This window comes from Scomber japonicus, chromosome 17, assembly GCF_027409825.1.
Source record: "Scomber japonicus isolate fScoJap1 chromosome 17, fScoJap1.pri, whole genome shotgun sequence".
Taxonomy (NCBI): domain Eukaryota; kingdom Metazoa; phylum Chordata; class Actinopteri; order Scombriformes; family Scombridae; genus Scomber; species Scomber japonicus.
Window position 1 is genome coordinate 8,747,916 of NC_070594.1, and position 20,798 is coordinate 8,768,713.

The 20,798-nt window shown below is 37.3% G+C and overlaps 2 protein-coding genes across 2 annotated transcripts in view; both read left to right on the forward strand.

The window, feature by feature from the left end:
• The first annotated feature begins 2,294 nt into the window (after positions 1–2,294).
• syncrip (synaptotagmin binding, cytoplasmic RNA interacting protein) lies at positions 2,295–10,599 on the forward strand. The gene is made up of 10 exons (XM_053336988.1): positions 2,295–2,407; positions 3,656–3,815; positions 5,421–5,539; positions 5,720–5,941; positions 6,443–6,619; positions 6,920–7,055; positions 7,818–8,023; positions 8,703–8,852; positions 9,033–9,154; positions 9,270–10,599. The coding sequence occupies exons 1-10, from the start codon at positions 2,405–2,407 to the stop codon at positions 9,877–9,879; spliced, it is 1,905 nt and encodes a 634-aa protein (XP_053192963.1). The 5' UTR covers positions 2,295–2,404; the 3' UTR covers positions 9,880–10,599.
• A 6,265-nt stretch (positions 10,600–16,864) lies between these two features.
• Positions 16,865–20,798, forward strand: part of snx14 (sorting nexin 14) — a 37,186-nt gene continuing 33,252 nt past the window's right edge. Inside the window, 4 exon segments of the mRNA XM_053336919.1 lie at positions 16,865–17,053; positions 17,219–17,384; positions 19,130–19,250; positions 19,401–19,474. Coding sequence (XP_053192894.1) covers positions 17,257–17,384; positions 19,130–19,250; positions 19,401–19,474 — 323 coding nt within the window. The 5' untranslated portion in view covers positions 16,865–17,053; positions 17,219–17,256.

Genomic DNA, 20,798 nt, shown 5'->3' on the forward strand with positions numbered 1-20,798 from the left:
AAACCACTACTTTTACTGTAATACTGTATACTGCATCACTCATAATACTTTGGTACTTGGTACTGTTGTGTATTATTATTTTTAGGAGGATTTGTAATCATGCTAACAAATAAATAACATTTCCTGTATGAATGCAAACATCGGGTGAGGCTAACTTGAACCCGTGAAATTAACGTGACTCACTTGTCCCATTGATCCAGAGGGTCGTCTCCTGTGTATGAGCTCAAACTGCTTTCAAAACACCTAAAAGGATAAATGCAAGGATATTAAATTAAAACAGTATGTCTAGCATGTATAAGTTTTATTAAATACTTAAAATTCAGCTGCATTCATGTCAGTACGTTACGACTAGCATGAAGATAACACCGAGTAATTCTGACTTACTGTAAATACTTAGCGACGTCCATTTCCTTTTGAAATTGAAAACTTTATCATCACAAACAGAGAGTTCACTTTTTATGTTGTTTTTCTTTTCAATCTATGTATAAACTTTAAAAACCATTTCTCAGTAATATCCAGGATCGTTAGAGTTGTTTTCTGCAGCTGTGTTCCTACATTATTTGAAATATCGCGCTCAGCCAATAGCAACGCGAGTGTTCCACGGTGACTCCGCCCAAACGTTGTGACGACATTTCCGGCGTAGAAATCAACAAAATAAAAGAGGAAAGGAAAAATGGAAAAAGAGCTGTTGAAATATGTGCAGTTTTACCAATACATACACTTTAAATGTAAAGGCAGAGGTAGAGGGTGGCCTTTAGGCCTGCAACCCTGAATGTTTTCTCAAAAGTATGGAAGCCCATTTCCGCTATTGTGATGAAAAAAAGACTTAGCTACTATCTCAAAATGAGTGTGAAAATGAGTAAGCATCTCAAAATAATGACTTACTGAGTGAAATGCAATGAGTGTTACTGAGTGAAATGCAATTAAAAATGAGTGCAATATTTTCCCCTTTTGATCTTATTGAATGAGCACAAATTCATGACTTTATCTTTTCATAGCTTTTACAAGAAACCTTTTTTCTTTAAAAAAAAATGCTTCAAAATCCCTCTAGCCTGCAAAACAATTACCTACATAATAAGAAAATGTTTCTATACTTCCATAGCTATGACTCATAAATAACCAGAACATCGGCCACTGACATCATCGAATTGTATCTTATTTATTTATCTTAAGGGGAATATCGGCTGATATCAAGATTTGGCTGATATATCAGTGCATTCAGAGGCGATTTTAGACCTAAAAATAAATGAATAGTCATTATATATATTTTTAAACACTTGCAGAACATTGTATGTCAAATTCTCATTAGGAGCTGAAGCCCCCCCGAAAGGTCTGAGCCCAGAATTGCCCCTGGTTGCATCCCTAATAGAAAGAGGACTTAAAATAAAATAATAAAAAAAAAACATTTAGAGGCTTGAGGTGGCAAAATAAACCAGTCCATGTGAATTAAAGCCAAAAAAATATTTTTATAAACACAATCACACTTTCTGCATCTAAAATGTGTGTGTTTTTTTAATGTATATCTCAGGGGAGATCCTAGGATCAGACCTTTAGGGGGGCCTACCTGCAAGTGTTCAAACCCCCTGCTAAAAGTAGAGTGATCTATAATGTATAATAATAATAATGGTTCAGAATAAACAACCACAGATTTCTACAGAGAAGACTCTAAGATAGTTAATGAACTCTGAGGGAAATATTATATATTAATGACAGAACTATCTAAAGTACATTAGACCTGTTAAAATAAAACCATTTGAAGCTGTAGCATAATTGTTTGTCCCATCTACGACAGACAGGCTCACAAAATAACAAAGCCATATAAAAAATACAATCATTATTTATTTATTTTTAGGGGTTGCTGAGATCATATTTTCTTTTTTGTTTCAATGTATTCTGTTTGACTTTATGACAGTATTATTTATTTGTTTGTCATTTTCTTTTCTAATGTTTTTTGCTGTGTAGTATTTTGTTCAGGACCCCCCTTCGAAAAGGAGATGGTAGCCTACATCTCAAGGGGTATTCAATAGGCTACTTCTACAATAAAAGCAGAAATAGAGTTACAAGTAATTATCAATAAAATCTCGATAAAAAAAAGAAGATTATCCAGATAAAAAGGGTCTAATATCTCCTATTCTTCCAATTCACAATCATCTCTTGCGGCCCCTTGTAGAGGTCCCGACCCTTATGTTGGGAACCCCCCTCCCCCTCGGGGGTAACCGGATGTATGAAAGCTGAGCAGCCCGTGGGAGGAAGCGTAAGAAACCCCGCGTTACGTCGGCGCCATTTTGTTTCACCGGGTAGTAAAGAAACACAACCTGAAGCCACCGGCGAGAATATTTTACATTTTTATCTGAAGCACCTTCAACACGGCGGAGCAGCATCGTGCAGCCGAGTTTAGATTCGCATGGTATGTACGCACCGAGGGGACCGACATGTTAGTGAAATGTGGTGTGTTTTAGCTGAGTTTTAATGCTCGATGTGTAACAATGTTGGACAGCAGCAGCAGCAGCTCCATGGCGACCCGGCATTTTGGAAAAACAGGCCCCACATTGATTGATTACCGGGTTAAACGTGCAGAACATGCTCCAGATTAGAAACATGCATTAACCCGATTTGATTTATTATGTTTATGTTATTTTTTTGCATCTGCTTTTGCTCCCTCCCCGCGCGCTATATGCACCATGGCCTTGTCTGCACGAGCTGGAGACGCGAGCTACCCCACGAGCTATCAGAGGCGTGGTGGAGACCCGCGAGCTTCACACACCTGCACTGTTTTATTTATTTATTCTATTTTAATGTAGCAGCTGCTTTAACGTGTATTATTATAGTTATTTTACCAGAGTGTGTTTGCTGCTACTGTCTTAGCCATTCATGTGTTTCATCTTATGTGTATGTGTATGTGTGTGTGTGTGTGTGTGTGTGCAGCATTCATTCTGCATTAGTCTCTAAACACAGGAATCCAGTCTTGAATGATGGCGCCAAACCCCATGTACTCCTTTTTAAAAACAAAAGTGTTGTCCTAGTGTCTCTTAGTAAGCTGCATCAATGCTGCTGCTTTAATATTTCTCTCTCATATGTGTGTGTGTGTGTGTGTGTTTGTGCAGCAGTCATTCTGCATTAGTCTCTAAACACGGATCCAGTCTTAAATGATGGCGCCAAACCCCATGCACTCCCTTAGTTTATCATTTGTTGTCCTTTAGTAGGTGTATCTGAGTAAGCTGCACAAGTGTTGTTGTTTTAATATTCACCTCTCTCATATGTGTGTATCTGTGTGTGTGTGTGTGTGTGTGTGTGTGTGCAGCATTAATTCTGCATTAGTCTCTAAACACAGTGATCCAGTTTTGAATGGTGATGCCAAACCCCATGCACTAAGTGTCTCTTAGTAAACTGCATCGGCCCTGTTGCTTAAATATATATAAATATCTTATATATGTATACATGAGAGAGAGTGAGAGAGAGAGTGTGTGTGTGTAGCATTCATTCTGCTTTAGTCTCTAAACACAGTGATCCAGTCTTAAACGATGGCGCCAAACCCCATGCACCCCTTTTTTTTATTGTCCCTTAGTAGGTGTATCTTAGTAAACTGCACAGGCGCTGTTGCTTTAATGTTTCTCTCTCATATCTCACATATGTCTCTGTGTGTGTGTGTGTACAGATGTCTGGAGACATGGCCACAGATCATGTAAATGGGAACGGGACGGAGGAACCGATGGACACGACCGCAGCTGTGACCCACTCGGAGCACTTCGAGGCTCTACTGGAGGCTGGTTTACCACAGAAAGTGGCCGAGAAGCTGGATGAACTTTACGTAGCAGGTAAGCACAGACTCACTGTATTTGCTGTTTTTTGTTTTTTTAATATAGCTTTGAGAAAAGGGGGCTCTAAGTCATGGAAACACTTGTCTATCTTCTTTTGCACCAGTATACTTTCAATCCTCATTTATTCAGATTGTCTTCTATGTAAATGAATACTACACTAGTCTTATCTTTTGTTTCCTTCTGCATTGATTAGATATGAAACCATAACATAATCAATCAAGCAGGCCATTGACAGAGATCAATAGCAGCGGTTTTGGTACCTGATTAATCATTGTCGCTTCATTTTTTAAAACTGAAATGCAAAACCCGTCCCCCTTTTCTGGCTTCTTGATTGTGAGGATTGGCTGTTTGTTATTGTTGTTACTATGTGATATGAAAGTATTTCTTATTTGGACTATTAGCGAAGCAAAAGAAGCTATTTCAAGAAGGAAAAATGTGCTTTATTTACCACTTTCTGCCATTTTATTGAGCGTATGATCAAGATTACAATAAACAGACTACTGGAAATAATGCTAATGGGTATAATTGTGCTATAAGGAATGAAACATGCATAGAGTTCACACTGTGTATGTTTGTTTATCATGTGATTGGGTTAATACCTGTAGATTAGTATGTAGTTTTAAGTTATTAAGCTAATATTTGAGCAGCTGCATGATGGAGAGAATAAGTGGGGGCTTGTTTGGCATGCATCTTGTTTTATTATCATGAGCTCTACCATGACTTAATATTTCAACCCCCGACCCCCCCCCCCCCCCTTAACAGAGATCACCCTTATTGCATATTGCACTTTAAATAGTTTCTGCAGGTCTGTGACTAAATATACTGTCATGCTGTTTTAAGTGTATAAGCTGGATTGAATGGGGTGAAAGAATGGCTGTATCCATAAAAGAAAAAAAAAAAAGGCTGAAGGAAGGTAGATTGAAGCCAGCTGGTTTCTGTGGCTTAAAGCAGAAACAATAGAGCAGCTGTCTGGGGCTGCAGCAGGTGAATGTGCACTGTTTTCAGAAGGAGTCACAGTGGATGTTGTTATTCAGTGTGTGCTTGTTTGTTTGAAATGATATTTGTTTGAAATATATCAGTGGAGGGGGTGAAAATGGGTTTTTAAATGGTCTGGATGATGTCTGGACTGGAAATGTTGTTGTGCAGCATCTTTAAAATATTTGAGAGAGCTTTTTGATCTTCTGTGTCATCGCCATCGGTGCCGATTGATTTCTACTTGCATGTCTTGAGGAGGTGGATTGCACCGAAAGAAACTAGGCGCAGTATGGGGCTGTAAAACAATAGCATGCATAACAATGAAACTTGGACGTAAGCGCAGGGGGCTTTGTTGCCCTCAGCTGTCATCTTGCTCGGCTTCTTCCGGTGAAAATCAATTATTATTAAGCCTCTGCTTTTTGAACTGCTTTAATAGCTGCTGCTGCTGCATGAGTCGCATGTCTGTGTCACAGAGTCGAGTCAGAAGACTGTCTGTCTTTTTTTAAATTTTATTTATCCTTTTTTTAAGTTATATTTTAAACATAATATTGACCTTTTATGATTATTATTTTATTAGTTTATATTTTAAACACCACATTGACATTAGTTTCCCTTGTGTTTCATCAGGCCTGGTAGCACATAGCGACCTAGACGAAAGGGCTATTGAAGCTTTGAAAGAATTCAATGAGGAGGGAGCCCTGCAAGTGCTGGTCCAGTTCAAAGAGAGCGATCTGTCGCACGTGCAAGTAAGTTTTTCCGATGTAGCTTTAATAATGTTGAAAGACAAAGAGGTCTAGTATTGCTTTACTGTCACTGCAGATGAGTTTTTTTTATTTGTGCTGTGTTGTTTTTAATCCTCCCGATATAGAATAGGTGAATATATTATTATTAGTTTATAACACGTTTCTTTTTTTTCTCTCTTCCAGAACAAAAGTGCCTTTCTCTGTGGCGTTATGAAGACTTACCGGCAGAGGGAGAAACAAGGGACTAAAGTTTCAGATTCCACTAAAGGACCAGACGAGGCCAAAATCAAAGAACTCCTGGACAGAACCGAATACACACTCGACGTTACAACGGGCCAGCGAAAGTATGGCGGCCCCCCACCTGAGTCAGTGTACTCTGGAGCCCAACCCACCGTTGGAACAGAGGTACACTTTGATTTGACCCTGAACGCAACACAACAAGCTGTCAGTCAGAGAAGGAAACGAAGCTAGTGCAGTCTTATTGATCCTTTTTAGAAGAAGAAGAAAAATTGATAATAAATGTTAGTCAGATTTACTTTTTGTCCTCGTACTCAATAGTATTTCCATGTATTGCGCAATCTTGGCAAACGACCAACTGGGATATAATCAAGAAATATTTTGCATTATAAATCGAGGCTGTGAAGGTTGAACTTTTTAATAGGCTTGTGAAAAATGTTTGACTATAAATCTGTGGACTTTATAAGCTGGTGCTAACAGCTTCTGAAAGAAAGAAAGATTGATTTTGCTTCAGTAGATGTTAAATGTTTTAAGATTTAGATGAAATTATTACGAATGTTTTTATAAAATGATTCCCAAATTTCTCTGATTTCTAGCCCAGCTTTTCATAATCGAGTGTAGAAACGGTTCATGCATATCTGTAAACGTTCTTCATTTTTTTGTCTTCAGATATTTGTCGGGAAGATTCCCCGTGACCTGTTTGAAGATGAGCTGGTTCCTCTCTTTGAGAAGGCGGGTCCTATCTGGGACCTCAGGCTAATGATGGACCCTCTGAGCGGCCTGAACAGGGGGTACGCCTTCGTCACGTTCTGCACTAAAGAGGCGGCCCAGGAGGCTGTAAAACTGGTACGTTGCTTTTTCTTGTCTTTTTTATATATATATCAGGAATGCATCTTGTTACCGAGCAGTCTTCTCTCTTTCTGAGGAAGTTGGTATCGAGTCAGGAGAATAGTTTCTGTTCAGCAGCCAAATAACTTGTGTGCAAAGGTTCGCCATTTGCTCCACTGACAAGGAAGTAGAAAAAAAAAGGAGCAGCTAAAGTAAAATTACCAGCAAGTAATTAAAAAAAAAAATTCCTGTATGTGTAGTGGCATACCTTTTTTTTATGTGCTTTTTTTAAAATTATGATTATTATTATTTCTACAGTGTAATAATCATGAGATTCGCCCGGGCAAGCACATCGGGGTTTGTATATCTGTTGCCAACAACAGGCTTTTCGTTGGCTCCATCCCCAAGAGTAAAACAAAGGAGCAGATTGTTGAAGAGTTTGCTAAAGTCACAGGTAAAAATCATCTTATATCATTTATATATAAATCTTTATATCTTTATATTAGTCTTCATATAGCTGTAATCTGTAATGCATGGCTGCTGTAGTTGGGACATTAAGTTGAGCTCTGATTCTAATCTCAAGCATTTAACCTTTGTGTTGTCCTCCAGGGTCAAATTGACCCCGTCTGTTTTGACTGTTTCCTCTTTCCTCCCTTCCTTCCTTCTGTCCTTCCTTCCTTCCCTTCCTCTCTCCCTCCTACCTTCCTTCCTTCCGTCTTTCCTCCGTCCTCCTTTCCTTTGTCCTTCTTTCTTTCCTCCCTCCTTTTCTTCCTTCCCTCCTTCCTTCCTCCCTCCTTTCCTTCCTTCTGTCCTTCCTTCCTTTCTTTCTTTCTTCCTTCCTTCTGTCCTTCCCTTCTTCCCTCCCTCCTACCTTCCTTCCTTCCTTTCCTGCTTTACTCCTTTCCTTCCTTCCTTCCTTCCTTCCTTCTGTCCTTCTTTCCTTCCCTTCTTCCCTCCCTCCTACCTTCCTACCTTCCTTCCTTTCCTTCCTTCTGTCCTTTCTTACTCCTTTCCTTCCTTCCTTCCGTCCTTCCTTCTGTCCTTCCTTCCTTCCCTTCCTCCCACCCTCCTACCTTCCTTCCTTTCCTCCTTTCCTTCCTTCTGTCCTTTCTTACTCCTTTCCTTCCTCCCTTCCTTCCTTGACTGGAGGACAACAGGAGGGTTAAAGGTGATTTCTTGATATTATTATAAACTCTTTTCGTCCGTCTGCCCACAGAGGGTCTCAGTGACGTCATACTTTACCACCAACCAGACGATAAGAAGAAGAACCGAGGCTTTTGTTTCCTGGAGTATGAAGACCATAAAACAGCTGCTCAGGCTCGCCGCCGGCTAATGAGCGGCAAGGTGAAGGTTTGGGGTAACGTGGTGACAGTAGAGTGGGCCGATCCCATCGAGGACCCCGACCCAGAGGTCATGGCCAAGGTAAGAATCTGAGATTTATGTGATGGAGATAATAGATAGATAATAGATCATTTTCAGGGAGAGTTAATGATATAATTATGGAAAAAATGAAGGATGTGGTCATTTTTTATTTGGATTTTTTGCAAATGTCTTATCTGCACTTAAAATTGAATGCATTTTTTTAATTGTAAGTGTGGCAGAAAACATTTAAGTGTCAGTGTTTGTAAGATTAACAGTTATTGAAATTATGCTTAAATAACCTGTGTAGCCCTAATTGCCTTTTTATAAGTTATTAATTTATGGTGCCAAAATCTTTAAATATCAAACATGTAATTGGCTGTTTTTAGTAGTATTGTACCTCTAGGGAACGGGCCTCTCCTCACCCTTAAAGTGTCACTATGTGTAAGATTAACAGTTACTGAAATGATGCTTAAATAACCTAATTGAAAAAGATTATTATATATGTCAGGTTAATATATATACTTGTATATAAGTTGCTATTATATTGGTAAATGGTGGTAATTACACAAATGTGAAACATGTAATTGGCTGTTTAAGCTGTTGAAGTAGAAACATATTTGGTACCTCAGGAGACTTGGCCTCTCTTCGACCTAAAAAAATCAATTCTGGCTCATTACGAGGTTTGTAGGAGGAGAAGCTGACAGGAGAGTTTGACCTTTTTGCTAATGTTTTTTTGCAGGTGAAAGTTTTATTTGTTAGAAATCTTGCGGGGGGCGTCACCGAGGAAATCCTTGAGAAGAGTTTTAGTGAGTTTGGAAAACTGGAGCGGGTGAAGAAACTCAAAGACTACGCTTTTATTCACTTTGAGGAGAGGGACGGTGCCGTAAAGGTATGGAGTTTACTGCATCTCGGTGTGTGTGTGTGTGTATATCACGTTACTGGCAAAACCATTTTTATTGTAATAATCGTGTAGTAATGTGTCTCAGCTTTTAAAAAAAAAAACAGATGGACAAAAAGATGAAGGTGAAGAAGTGTTAACGAATGTTGCTGGCCGCTGTGTTTGTGTCAGGCTTTGGAAGAAATGAATGGCAAAGAGCTGGAGGGAGAGCCCATTGAGATTGTTTTCGCCAAGCCACCAGATCAGAAAAGGAAGGAGCGTAAAGCCCAGAGACAAGCAGCCAAAACACAAATGTAAGAAACGTTCCAGCAGGTCGTCATAGTAACAAAAAACAAATTATTTCTTAATTATAGGCTAATCTGGCTCTCTACCGTCTTCTTATTCCTTGCCTTCTTTCGCTCTCATCAGGTATGATGACTATTACTACTACCCTCCCCCTCCCCACATGCCTCCTCCTGTCAGAGGCCGGGGCAGAGGCGGCAACCGGGGCGGCTACTCTTACCCCCCGGACTACTACGGCTACGAGGACTACTATGATTACTACGGCTATGACTATCACAACTACCGTGGCGGCTACGACGACCCCTATTACGGGTACGATGACTTCCAGGCTCCGAGCCGAGGGCGGGGTGGCAACAGGGGCGCACGGGGCGGATCCTCTCCGGCCAGAGGACGTGGCGGCGCCGGGGCACCCAGGGGCAGGGCCAACTTCTCCCAGCGTGGCGGGCCCGGACCAGGCCGCGGCGGGCGGGGCGCAAGAGGAGGCGTGCAGCCGAGAGGGCGAGGAGGGGTACGTGGTGCGCGGGGTGGCCGCGGTGGAAATGTAGGAGGAAAGCGCAAAGCTGATGGGTACAACCAGCCAGATTCCAAGCGTCGCCAGACCAATAATCAGAACTGGGGCTCTCAACCCATTGCTCAGCAACCGCTCCAAGGTGGTGATCATTCTGGTAACTATTCCGGTTACAAATCTGACAACCAGGAATTTTATCAGGATTCTTTTGGGCAACAGTGGAAGTAAACGAGTAGGGCTTTGATAACAAAATACGTGTTTGTTTTTTTGTTTTTGTCTTTTTATTTAGAGACTTGATCTGATTGGCCCTCAATCCCATACGGTTGCCTGCATTTTTTTTCCTCCAAAATTGGTGACATCTGGCAAGATATACTTTTTGTACATATTTTAATAATCCGCTTGGACTCAAACAGTAGTCACACTCCTCCCACCTGTTTCTGGCGAACTGGTTTTATTTTTTCTTTTGTTTTTTTTGTTTTTTTTAAAAAAAGAAAAGAAAAGATGGTCATAAGATTTTCCATAACAAAGTTTGAAAATTTTTTAGATGCAATTATGTGCTCGAGCTGTCTATTTGGCTATAGCTTTATGTATGTTTTTAGAGATTCTGGTTTCCATGTTTTAAGTAGCTAACAGCAACAAAGCATATGTCTCCTAAACATGTATTTAAAACAAATGAAAATACAATTTGTATTGTCACAAAGTAATTGCGTGTCTTGTTATTGAAAAGAGAAAAAAAAGGACCATCGTAGTCCTATTTTTTGGCTTTACATTTTGGCTTGTATTCTTTGCTGTTTGTCTGCTTTAATAAACATACACGCACACGTGTACAAAACTTCAAATTGTGTTGCAAATTCATGTTTCGGCAAATTCTCTCTTCAAATTGCCTTCAAATTTTAAGGCTCCTTGTGGAAGAAAATGGATTTAAAGGTTTGCCAATGTTGGCCACATGCTACTACAGTGTCACCTTTGCATGCCATCAAATTCCAAATCACCTACTTTTCTATAGTCGGCATCTTTCAAGTGCAATGTATGTGTAGTGACATACTTCATCCTTATGAGTTCCTCTCATGTCCAAAAACATTAATGTCTCACAAATTGGTGTCCTAAATTCACTGTCGATGCAGCAAAAAGAACAAGAGTAACCTCTGACCCCCCCTTCCCCCTCCCTCCTTTTTTTATAAGTCACTCCCTTTTGATACCGATATGGAGGAGAGGGGGAGAAAAAAAAAAGAAAAAGCACAATTTGATTTATTAATATTTCAAAGTCAAGCTTTTCCTTGTCCCAGAAGGATCTACCTAGCTGTTGAAGGCCTGGATACTAATCTTGCATGTTTTTATTATTTAGAGGATTTGATATTGTGCTGTTGTGGGAGATAACTGCCATGCATGAACTCGCTTGTAGTGTCTCTTTTTTTTTTTTTTTTTTTTTTTAAATGTTCAGTTTGCTTTTTTAAAAAAATAGATAATATGGCTGCTTTAACCCCTACACCTCCGCCCTCCCTTCTCCCTCCTCCTCCTCCTCTGCCCGCCTAAGCCACGTTTTTTCACACCTGCCGCACCTTCGAAATTGAACTTTTTTAAAATATTTTTTTAAAGGATCCGCCCCTCAAAAAAAAAACAAAAAACAGGCCGACTCTTGTGTCTGTGCTTGTCGTCGTCTCTTATTTATTTATTTATTTATTAATTTATTAAAAGGCATTGACATGTTGCATGTTCAATCCGAGGGCGTGCAAGTCTGTGAGAATGCTTTGTTATGTCTTATCTCTCTTTTACTCGTTTTTTAATGTATGCAAATTCATGTTTTTACACGACTGGGGTTAATGCGTGCGTGAGGTTTTATACACAGATATGAGACGTTAGTAGATGTGTGTGTGTTTTATATTTTAGATTGTAATACGATCCTTGTTCTCTTTCCATTCTCTAATTGCTTCCTTTTGTTACCTGACTAGCAGGGAAAAGGGGTCGAGGCCGGTCCTGACGCGTCGTCGCTATGAAGACTGACCGGCGTACGGCGTCTCGCGCCCCCGCAGGCTGCCAGTGGATGGATTGGTAAGGTCACCTGACTCAGTGGTCCAATGGTATTCCAGCCTTTTGAGAGAGGAGCAGATCTCCCGAAAAAAAACTGCCATGTTCGAAGATAATCAGAACAGCAAAACTTGAGCTTGCTTTTTATTTTTTTTATTTTTATTTTTTTTAAATTTTTTTCCTTTTTAAAAAGTTAAATTATAAGTCCCCCTCTCCCTCTCCTATCCCCCTTTGCCCCCTCCCCCCCTCCCCTCATCCCCCCCAAACCCCTAGATCATGCCATTTGAGACTTGCTGAGTAAAGAGACTTCATGGTGGACATCTTTCTGGAAAAAGTCTTTGCACTTTTTAAAACAGAAAAAGGAAAAAAGACGAAAGAAAGAAAAAAAGAAAAAAAAAAAGAAGTAGTTTGGAGTGATTTGGTGTAACTTGGAGTTCTTTTTTTTTTTTTTTTTTTTAAACTGCGTCTTTTTATGACGATAATCATTGATTATCATAAATAACGTTGAGGGTGTAGTTAATAATACCCAACGTTTTTTTTCTTCTCTCTCTCTTTTTTTTTTTTTTAAAGTCGGGGCATATCCAGGAACTGATGCCACCATAAAGGGTTCGTTAACTACCTCAGTTTCGAGGACTCGCCTGCTCTGCTCTGTCCCGTTTTTTTATACTTGAGGAAACTGAGGCAGGGTTCGACCCCCTTCTTCCCCCATGCCCCCTTTTACCCCCCCTCCACCCCCCCCCCCACCCCAAAAAAAAACCTCAGAGATATGCACAGGCAACCACAGAGCACTTGCTGACTTTTTAGTTGTGAGACTTGACTTAGGCTGCAGCTACTGTAGAGACGTTAGCTGGACCTCGTGAGACGAGGCTGAACGAGTCTTTGCTGTCTTTATGAAATGAACTGAGTGATGATGTAGTTGACAGACTGTACATTAGACGAGGAGAATTGTTTTATAATTGTTTTTTTTTTTGTTTGTTTGTGAAATCTTTTAAATGCCTGGAAATGGCGCCCTCTACAGTACAGAGGAGCCACAGTCATTCTTTGTCTTCCACGATGAGGAAACTTGTCTTAATTTTTTTTTTTTTTTATTTTATTTTATTTGTACCCATCCATCTAAAGGATGTTTTTCAAAGTGATGACTCAGGCTGGCTATCTGCTCTGCACAAACGTCTCCTTTTTTTTTTTTTTTTTTTTTTTAATTGTGCATAACGAAGAATGACAGCTGACATCCAGTGACGCTGCCTAATTTTTTTTTTTTTTTTTTTTTTTTAAATGTCGACTCTCAGAAAAAAAAAACAGATCTTGGAAGAGAAAAGTAAAGATAAATAATTCATCTCCAGGTTCCTGTTTAGAAAGTTGAGGATAATAATTAATTAATTAAAACATGGCATGGTAACAGTTTGCATTTTGGAAGAGAGTAATAAGAAAAAAAAAAAAAAGCATGGTTATAAATTTTCACATTATGACATTGTGTAGATGGATTATCATGCCATATATACAGTATGTGGTTGTGATACATTTGTTATAGAGTAAAAACTGTTGTAAATTCATGTCTTTTCATTATCAGTGTACACACATTAGACTGGAAATCAACATGTTTAAAAAGGAGAAATTCCACCTTAAAAAACATTTAAACTTTTGGGGAAAGTAACAAAGCTTTTTTTTTTTTTTCCCTTTTTTTTTTTATTTGGGCGAATTTGTTTTTATTGGGTGTATAATAATTTACCTACTTGGAAAGATATACAGTGTATAAGTTCAGAAAACTTAAAAAAAAAAAAAAAAAAAAGAAAAAGTAAAGATCACCACAACTGTACCTGAGATTGATTTTTTTTCTGTTGTGCTTATTTTTGGTTTGTTTTTTGGAAATAAAAAGTCAAATTTTAAACATCATATTATATGTAAAACACAAAAAAACAGTAAATTTAAAGGACAATTCTGCTGTTTTATTGTGTTATTATCCATAAATCCCATCAATAGACCAAAACCAACTATATGTTTGTTTTTTTGACATTTTCAGAATTTAAATGTCTTTCGGCTCCAAATTTATTGATTTCAACTGAGCAAGTAAATATTTAAAATAACTCATAAATATGTTTAGTGTTTTAAAAAAGACAAATTTGTCAAAACAGCTGTAACAGAAACATTTATTGGATTTTCTTTAATTTAATTGGTGCTTTAATGAGTAATTCTGGCAGCAATACTACCTTAAGGGCTTCAACTTCTTATTAATATTCAATATTTTAAAAAGTTAAAGTTAAAAATGTGGCGTAATAAGATTATAAAGAAGAATAAATAACAATATTTGTTAGTAAATTGTTGGTTTTGGTCTTTTTTTTTTTTTTTTTTTTATAAATGGGGTTAAAATTAAAGTGTGTGTTTTTTTTAGAGCCTGTTGAAAAAAGGCAATTTTGGGGAAATTTAGGAACTCGCAATTAAATTACACCAATTAATTTAAAAGTGGGTACACCCAAAAAAAAAAAAAAAAAAAAAAAAAGAAAGAAAGTAAATTACATCACTTTTATCAAACAGTAACTTTTGGAATGCTTTTAACATCACCGGTTTTTGTTTTCTTTTGAATTTTTGAATTTGTGTGTTCTATCTTTTTGTTTTTTTTTAAAAAATGGTGCTGCTTGTACCTGAGGCTGGATTTCTCCTGACATTATAGAAACATCACTAGTGTGTTGAAGTCTTTGCCTTTTTTTTTTTTTTTTTAATTTCTTTTCTTTTCTTTTTTTTTATGTAACATTTGCAACCCATAAAACAACTGTCTTGAATCAGACTCATGTTTAGCTTTTCTTGTTCTTGTTCTTTCTCTTTTTACCCACTTTGTGAAAAAGAGCCAGATCATTTATTATTATTATATTATTATTATTATATTATTATTATTATTTTTTATTTTATTTTTCTCCCCCCTTTTTTATTATTGACTCTGTTGGATCTCCAATTTCAGGGGTCAAGAATGTTTTATTTGTTTCTTTTGTTTAGTTTTTGTTTTGTTTTGCTAACAAGTGTGTTTGCATTCTTGCAAATGAATTGTTTTATACTGTACAGTGAGGTGAGTTAAACCTATTTTTCTAATAAAGTTATTGACTTTGAACGTTGCTGTGTGTGTGTTGATTTTGTCATCAGTGTCATTTCTTCTAAATATTCATAATTTTAGGTCATGGATTTAATGTGGCACAGTACAGATGGACAAAGGCAGTGTTTACAAGAGCACTTTTCTAATATTTTATATATATTTTATATGATAATTAAAATAATTTTCTCTAACTGAAAGATACCCAGTGTCAAATAAGCCCAAAATAGTAAAATGACCAATCAAACCTTAATTTATATATCACTTTTCATACAGACTAGTGAAGTTCAAAGAGCTTCACTGTTGCATGATTGACAAGCTGATAATAAGATTTAAAAATATATACATATAATAAAACATTTAAAAGACAAAACTGGAGACCAAAGCATGCAAAAGAAAACAAAAATGCTTAACATTTTAAATAAAATAAGTTTAAAAAATAATAAAATTGATAAAAATAAGTAAAATAAAAGGTTGATTTAAAAATTACAATAAAAAACAAACATGTTAGAATAAGATTAAAAAGACAAAATAAAAGTTTAATAAAAGCTGGACTGAAGCTATGTTAAGAAAGATTAAAAGACTAAAGAAATAAACAAAAATTATAAGATAAAACTACAATGATGATAAGAGTGTAAAATAAAGTAGCCTAAACAAAATGTTGTTTTAATGATAATATATCTAGGTTCGTAACTAACATTGAATTTCATCATTGATTATTCTAATGAATCATATTTTGACTTATCAAGGAATTTGTCAGATGTGTCAAATAGTGATCCTTCAGTAAAAGTACAAATACAGCAGTTAAAAAATACTCTGATACAAGTAAAAGTCCTGTATGAAAAATGTTACTAAATAAAAGTACTGCAGTATTATGGGTAATGTAGTTAAAGTAAATAAAATAAAACATTAAACTTGTATATTTTAAAGAGTAAACAGACTAACTGATATTTTACATTTGGGCTCAATTCAAATCAGTGGCGCTGAAAAATATGTTAAAAAAAGGCGGATAGTCCCGGCGGAAGTGACGTAATTTGGATTCAGGGTTGCCATGTCCGCTGTTTAATCCGCTTTTTTGGTAAGTTTATTTGTGCATTGCAGAAAAAGAAAACCTGAAATACCAGAAAAAATATAGAATAAACATAATACTCAAAGACAGAGAGAGAGAGAGAGAGGTAAAATCATAAAAACTCGATTTTTTTATGCATATCTTATATATGTTATTATGCAATGGTTTTACTGGTCCAGCCAACTTGGGCTTTATGTGGCACTTGAACTAAGATGAGTTTGATACCCCTGACTTAAATGGTTAGTAGATTCATTGATAAACTAGTTGCTTTATAAAAAAAATTACTATTTTGATAAGAAAAAAAATCAACCATCTTCTGCTTTCATCTGAGCTGCTTTGCTGCTTTTCTTTGTCTTTATTTGATGGATAAAATGATCGACAGATTAATTGATACTGATTGTTAGTTGTACCCCTAAATGAGAGTCCATTCATTCTTCCCTTTCATACTTAATTTGATTAATATATTATTGTTTACCATTAATCTTTATTAGTTTTGAATAAGAATATAAATACTTGTTTTATGGCATTTTTATTAAACAAATGTGCAATTACTTCTAAATGAGAGTCCATTCATCCTTCAATTTCATACTTAATTTGATTAATATATTATTGTGTACCATATAACCTTATTTGGTTCAGTTACTTAGCTTTAAATAAGACAAGAAACTTATTTTGTGGCACTTTTATTAAATATTATATTAAACAAATGTGCAATTACTCCTAAATGAGAGTCCACTCATCCTTTAGTTTCACACTTTATTTGATTAACGTTTAATCATTTACCATATAGCCCTATTAGTTTAGTTGGTAAGCTTTAAATAAGAAAAAAAGACTTGTTTTGTGGCATTTTTATTAAAGAAATGTGCAATTACTGCTAAATGAGAGTCCATTCATCCTTCAATGTCATACTTAATTTGATTAATATATTATTGTGTACCATATAGCCCTATTAGTTTAGTTGTTTAGGTTTAAATAAGAATATAAAATACTTCTTGCGCGTATTACTTCTTTAGCAGATCTGGCAACCCGCGGCTCGGATTATAAAAAAGAAACACCCCATCTGTCAGGGAAGTATCATTTTAAAAACGGGAAAACATGAAGTAACAACTTTGGAAATGGAAACAAAGTAACGCGGATATTATTTGGGACATGTCTGGCTCTCAGATGAAGACTCTACTTATGGATAAAACACCTTTAAATATATGAAGCAGTGGTTTGAAAGTGTTGTTGCTGTAAGTAAAAAAAAAAAAACCCAACTAGCTCGGCTTGTTAGCTCAGCTGCAACTTTTCATTTCTAAAGGGTTAAACTTTGGTATTTATCTAGTGTTTAAAGGGTTAAAACTAAGCTGAAAAGGGTGCATGTGTTTATATAACTTGTTGCTTTTTTGGTTGTGAAGTCGCTGTCAACAGGAGGAAGAGGAGGAGGAAGAGGAAGATGGCAGGGTTTTTGGAGAGTTTGAAGAAGGGACTGAAGGTGGATGTCCTGCAGGAAACTGGACGACAATATCCAGTCTTCTGCTTTCTGCTGCTGTCTATGCTCTGCATGACTGTGCTGCTCAACAGGTAAACAACAACATACTAATAATAATAAATAAATAAAGTGTAGTGTAACTGTGACTGTGACTGACTGAGTGATTATCTTGTTGTGGGTCATGTGATAGTCTGGACGTGTCTATCAGAGCAGAGCTGTTTATCTGTGTCACCTGAGTGCTGCAACAAGTGTTTACACCCACTGTAAAAAAGTAAAAGTACCAATATAATATAGTAATGTAAGATAATATATACTGCATTATTATAACAAGTAAAAGTCCTGTATGAATAGGCGTATTTTCAAAGTAAAAGCACAGACGTATTAGCAGCAACATGTAGTTAAAGTATTATGAGTGATGTAGTTAAAGTATTACAGTAAAAGTAGTGCTCTGGTTTATCTGACTGATATATTATTATTATTATATGTACAGTCTCAGGTCACTTTATTAGTGAATAAGCGTATTTTCAAAGCGTATTTTCAAAGTAAAAGCACATAATTAGTATTAGCAGCAACATGTAGTTAAAGTATATAAGTATTATGAGTGATGTAATTAAAGTATTACAGTAAAAGTAGTGCTCTGCTTTATCTGACTGATATATTATTATTATATGTACAGTCTCAGGTCACTTCATTAGTGAATAAGCGTATTTTCAAAGTAAAAGCACAGACGAATTAGCAGCAACATGTAGTTAAAGTGTTGCAGTAAAAGTGGGCCTATAAGTATTATGAGTGATGTAGTTAAAGTAATACAGTAAAAGTAGTGCTCTGGTTTATCTGACTGATATATTATTATTATTATATGTACAGTCTCAGGTCACTTTATTAGTGAATAAGCGTATTTTCAAAGCGTATTTTCAAAGTAAAAGCACATAATTAGTATTAGCAGCAACATGTAGTTAAAGTATATAAGTATTATGAGTGATGTAATTAAAGTATTACAGTAAAAGTAGTGCTCTGCTTTATCTGACTGATATATTATTATTATATGTACAGTCTCAGGTCACTTCATTAGTGAATAAGCGTATTTTCAAAGTAAAAGCACAGACGAATTAGCAGCAACATGTAGTTAAAGTGTTGCAGTAAAAGTGGGCCTATAAGTATTATGAGTGATGTAGTTAAAGTAATACAGTAAAAGTAGTGCTCTGGTTTATCTGACTGATATATTATTATTATATGTACAGTCTCAGGTTGCTTCATTAGGTACATCTGTTCAAATCTAATTCAATCCAGTACAACAGCTGCTTTAAATTCTTTGGTTTGAAGTCTGTACACCTTCATTTTTTTGTTGACATTGTCTAAAAGTGATTATTATGAAAACTGAATATTTATTTTAGTCATTTTAAATGTAAAATATCAAACATATGCTGGTTGCTGCACCTAAAATATGAGGATATGAAGCTTTTATGAGTCATAAATGATAGAAAACTGAATATCTGTGGATTTTGGAGCACCGCACAAACAAAATAAGACATTTAAAGATGTTATTTTGGGCACAAAGAAATTATAGCGAGCATCTTTCACTCACATTATAAAGACAAAGTGATTAATATCTCCTTTTCACTTAATAATGAACTCTTTATCTTTTAAAGAGCTGTATGACTCTCCTAATGGGACACTAACAGCTATAACTGTATATCTCTAATTTAGTTATTCATGGTTATAGTTGTAGTACACATGTAGTGAACACAAGGAGGCGCTATAGATCAATTTGAGCAATGATACAGTTCATTTTGTGTGTTTTAAAGCTGTAATAATAATAATGATGATGTCCCTCCAGGTATATCCACATCCTGATGGTCTTCTGGTCGTTCCTGGCGGGTGTCATCACTTTCTACTGCTCTCTGGGACCCGAGTCTCTCCTCCCAAATATCTTTTACCCCGTTAAGCCGAGGAACAAAGTGAGTCAGACATCAGAGGCCTGTTTGCATGTTTTTAGAGCTGACTTTTATCTAAATTGTGACTCACAGTGTGGAGGAGTGTTTTGTTTGTAGCTTCTGATAGTTTATTTTGTGCCACTCTGGGTCCCCCCCCCCCCCCCTCTCCAACAGAGGCAGGATCAGGAGTTGTTTCCTTTGGGCCACAGCTGTGCGGTTTGTGGGAAGGTCAAATGCAAACGTCACCGGTACGTTCATGAGATTTCTAAAATCTTAATCTGTTAATTAGTGGACAGGAAGTTATACTGTATCTATTTAAACTGATAAACTGATAGAGGTATGATGAGGTTTTATTGTACTTAACCTTCCTGTCGTCCTCCAGGGTCAAGTTGACCCCGTCTGTTTTGACTGTTCCTTCTTTCCTCCCTTCCTTTCATCTGTCCTTCCTCCCTCCTTCTCTCTTTCTTTTAATCCTCTCTCTTTCCTCCCTCCTTCCTTCCCTCCTGCCTTCTTTCCTCCTCTCTTTCTTTCCTCCCCCCTACCTTCCTTCTTTCCTCTTTTCCTCTCTCCTTCCCTCCCTCCCTCCTACCTTCCATCCTTCCTTTCTTTCCTCCCCTCCTTCCTTCCTCCCTCCTTTCCTTCCTCCCTCCTTTCCTCCCTCCCTCCTACCTTCCTTCCTTCCTTTCCTCCCTCCCCTCCTTCTTTCCTCCCTTCCTTCCATCTGTCCTTCGTCCCTCCTTCTCTCTTTCTTTTAATCCTCTTTTTCCCCTCCCTTCCTTCTTTCCTTCCTTCCTCCTCTCTTTCTTTCCTCTCCCCTACCCTCCTTCTTTCCTCTTTTCCTTTCTCCTTCCCTCCCTCCTACCTTCCTTCCTCCTCTCTTTCTTTCCTCCCCTCCTTCCTTCCTCCCTCCTTTCCTTCCTCCCTCCTTTCCTCCCTCCCTCCCTCCCTTCTACCTTCCTTCCTTCCTTTCCGTCCTCCCCTCCTTCTTTCCTCCCTTCCTTCCATCTGTCCTTCCTCCCTCCTTCTCTCTTTCTTTTAAACCTCTCTTTTTCCCCTCCCTTCCTTCTTTCCTTCCTTCCTTTCCTTCCTTCCTCCTCTCTTTCTTTCCTCTCCCCTACCTTCCTTCTTTCCTCTTTTCCTTTCTCCCTTCCTCCCTCCTTTCCTTCCTCCCTCCTTTCCTCCCTCATTCCCTCCCTCCCTCCCTCCCTCCCTCCCTCCCTCCTACCTACCTTCCTTCCTTCCTTTCCTTCCTCCCTCCTTCCCTCCCTCCCTCCTACCTTCCTCCTTTCCTTCCTTCTTCCTTCCTTCCTTGACTCGAGCACACCAGGAGGGTTAAGGAAACATGTCTTCCCCATTTTATTGCCATTTTAAAACAGTATATTTGTATATTACTAGTTATAAGTGTGTTTTCACCCATCAACATATCTTAAATAATCAAACTAGAGCTGAAACAATTAGTTTATCAACTGAGGAAGATCAATAGAAAAATAATGAGCTGCTATTTTCATAATTGATCAGTAGTGTGAAGGAATTTTTCAAGCAAAAATACCAAATTTTCACTGAGGATTTGTT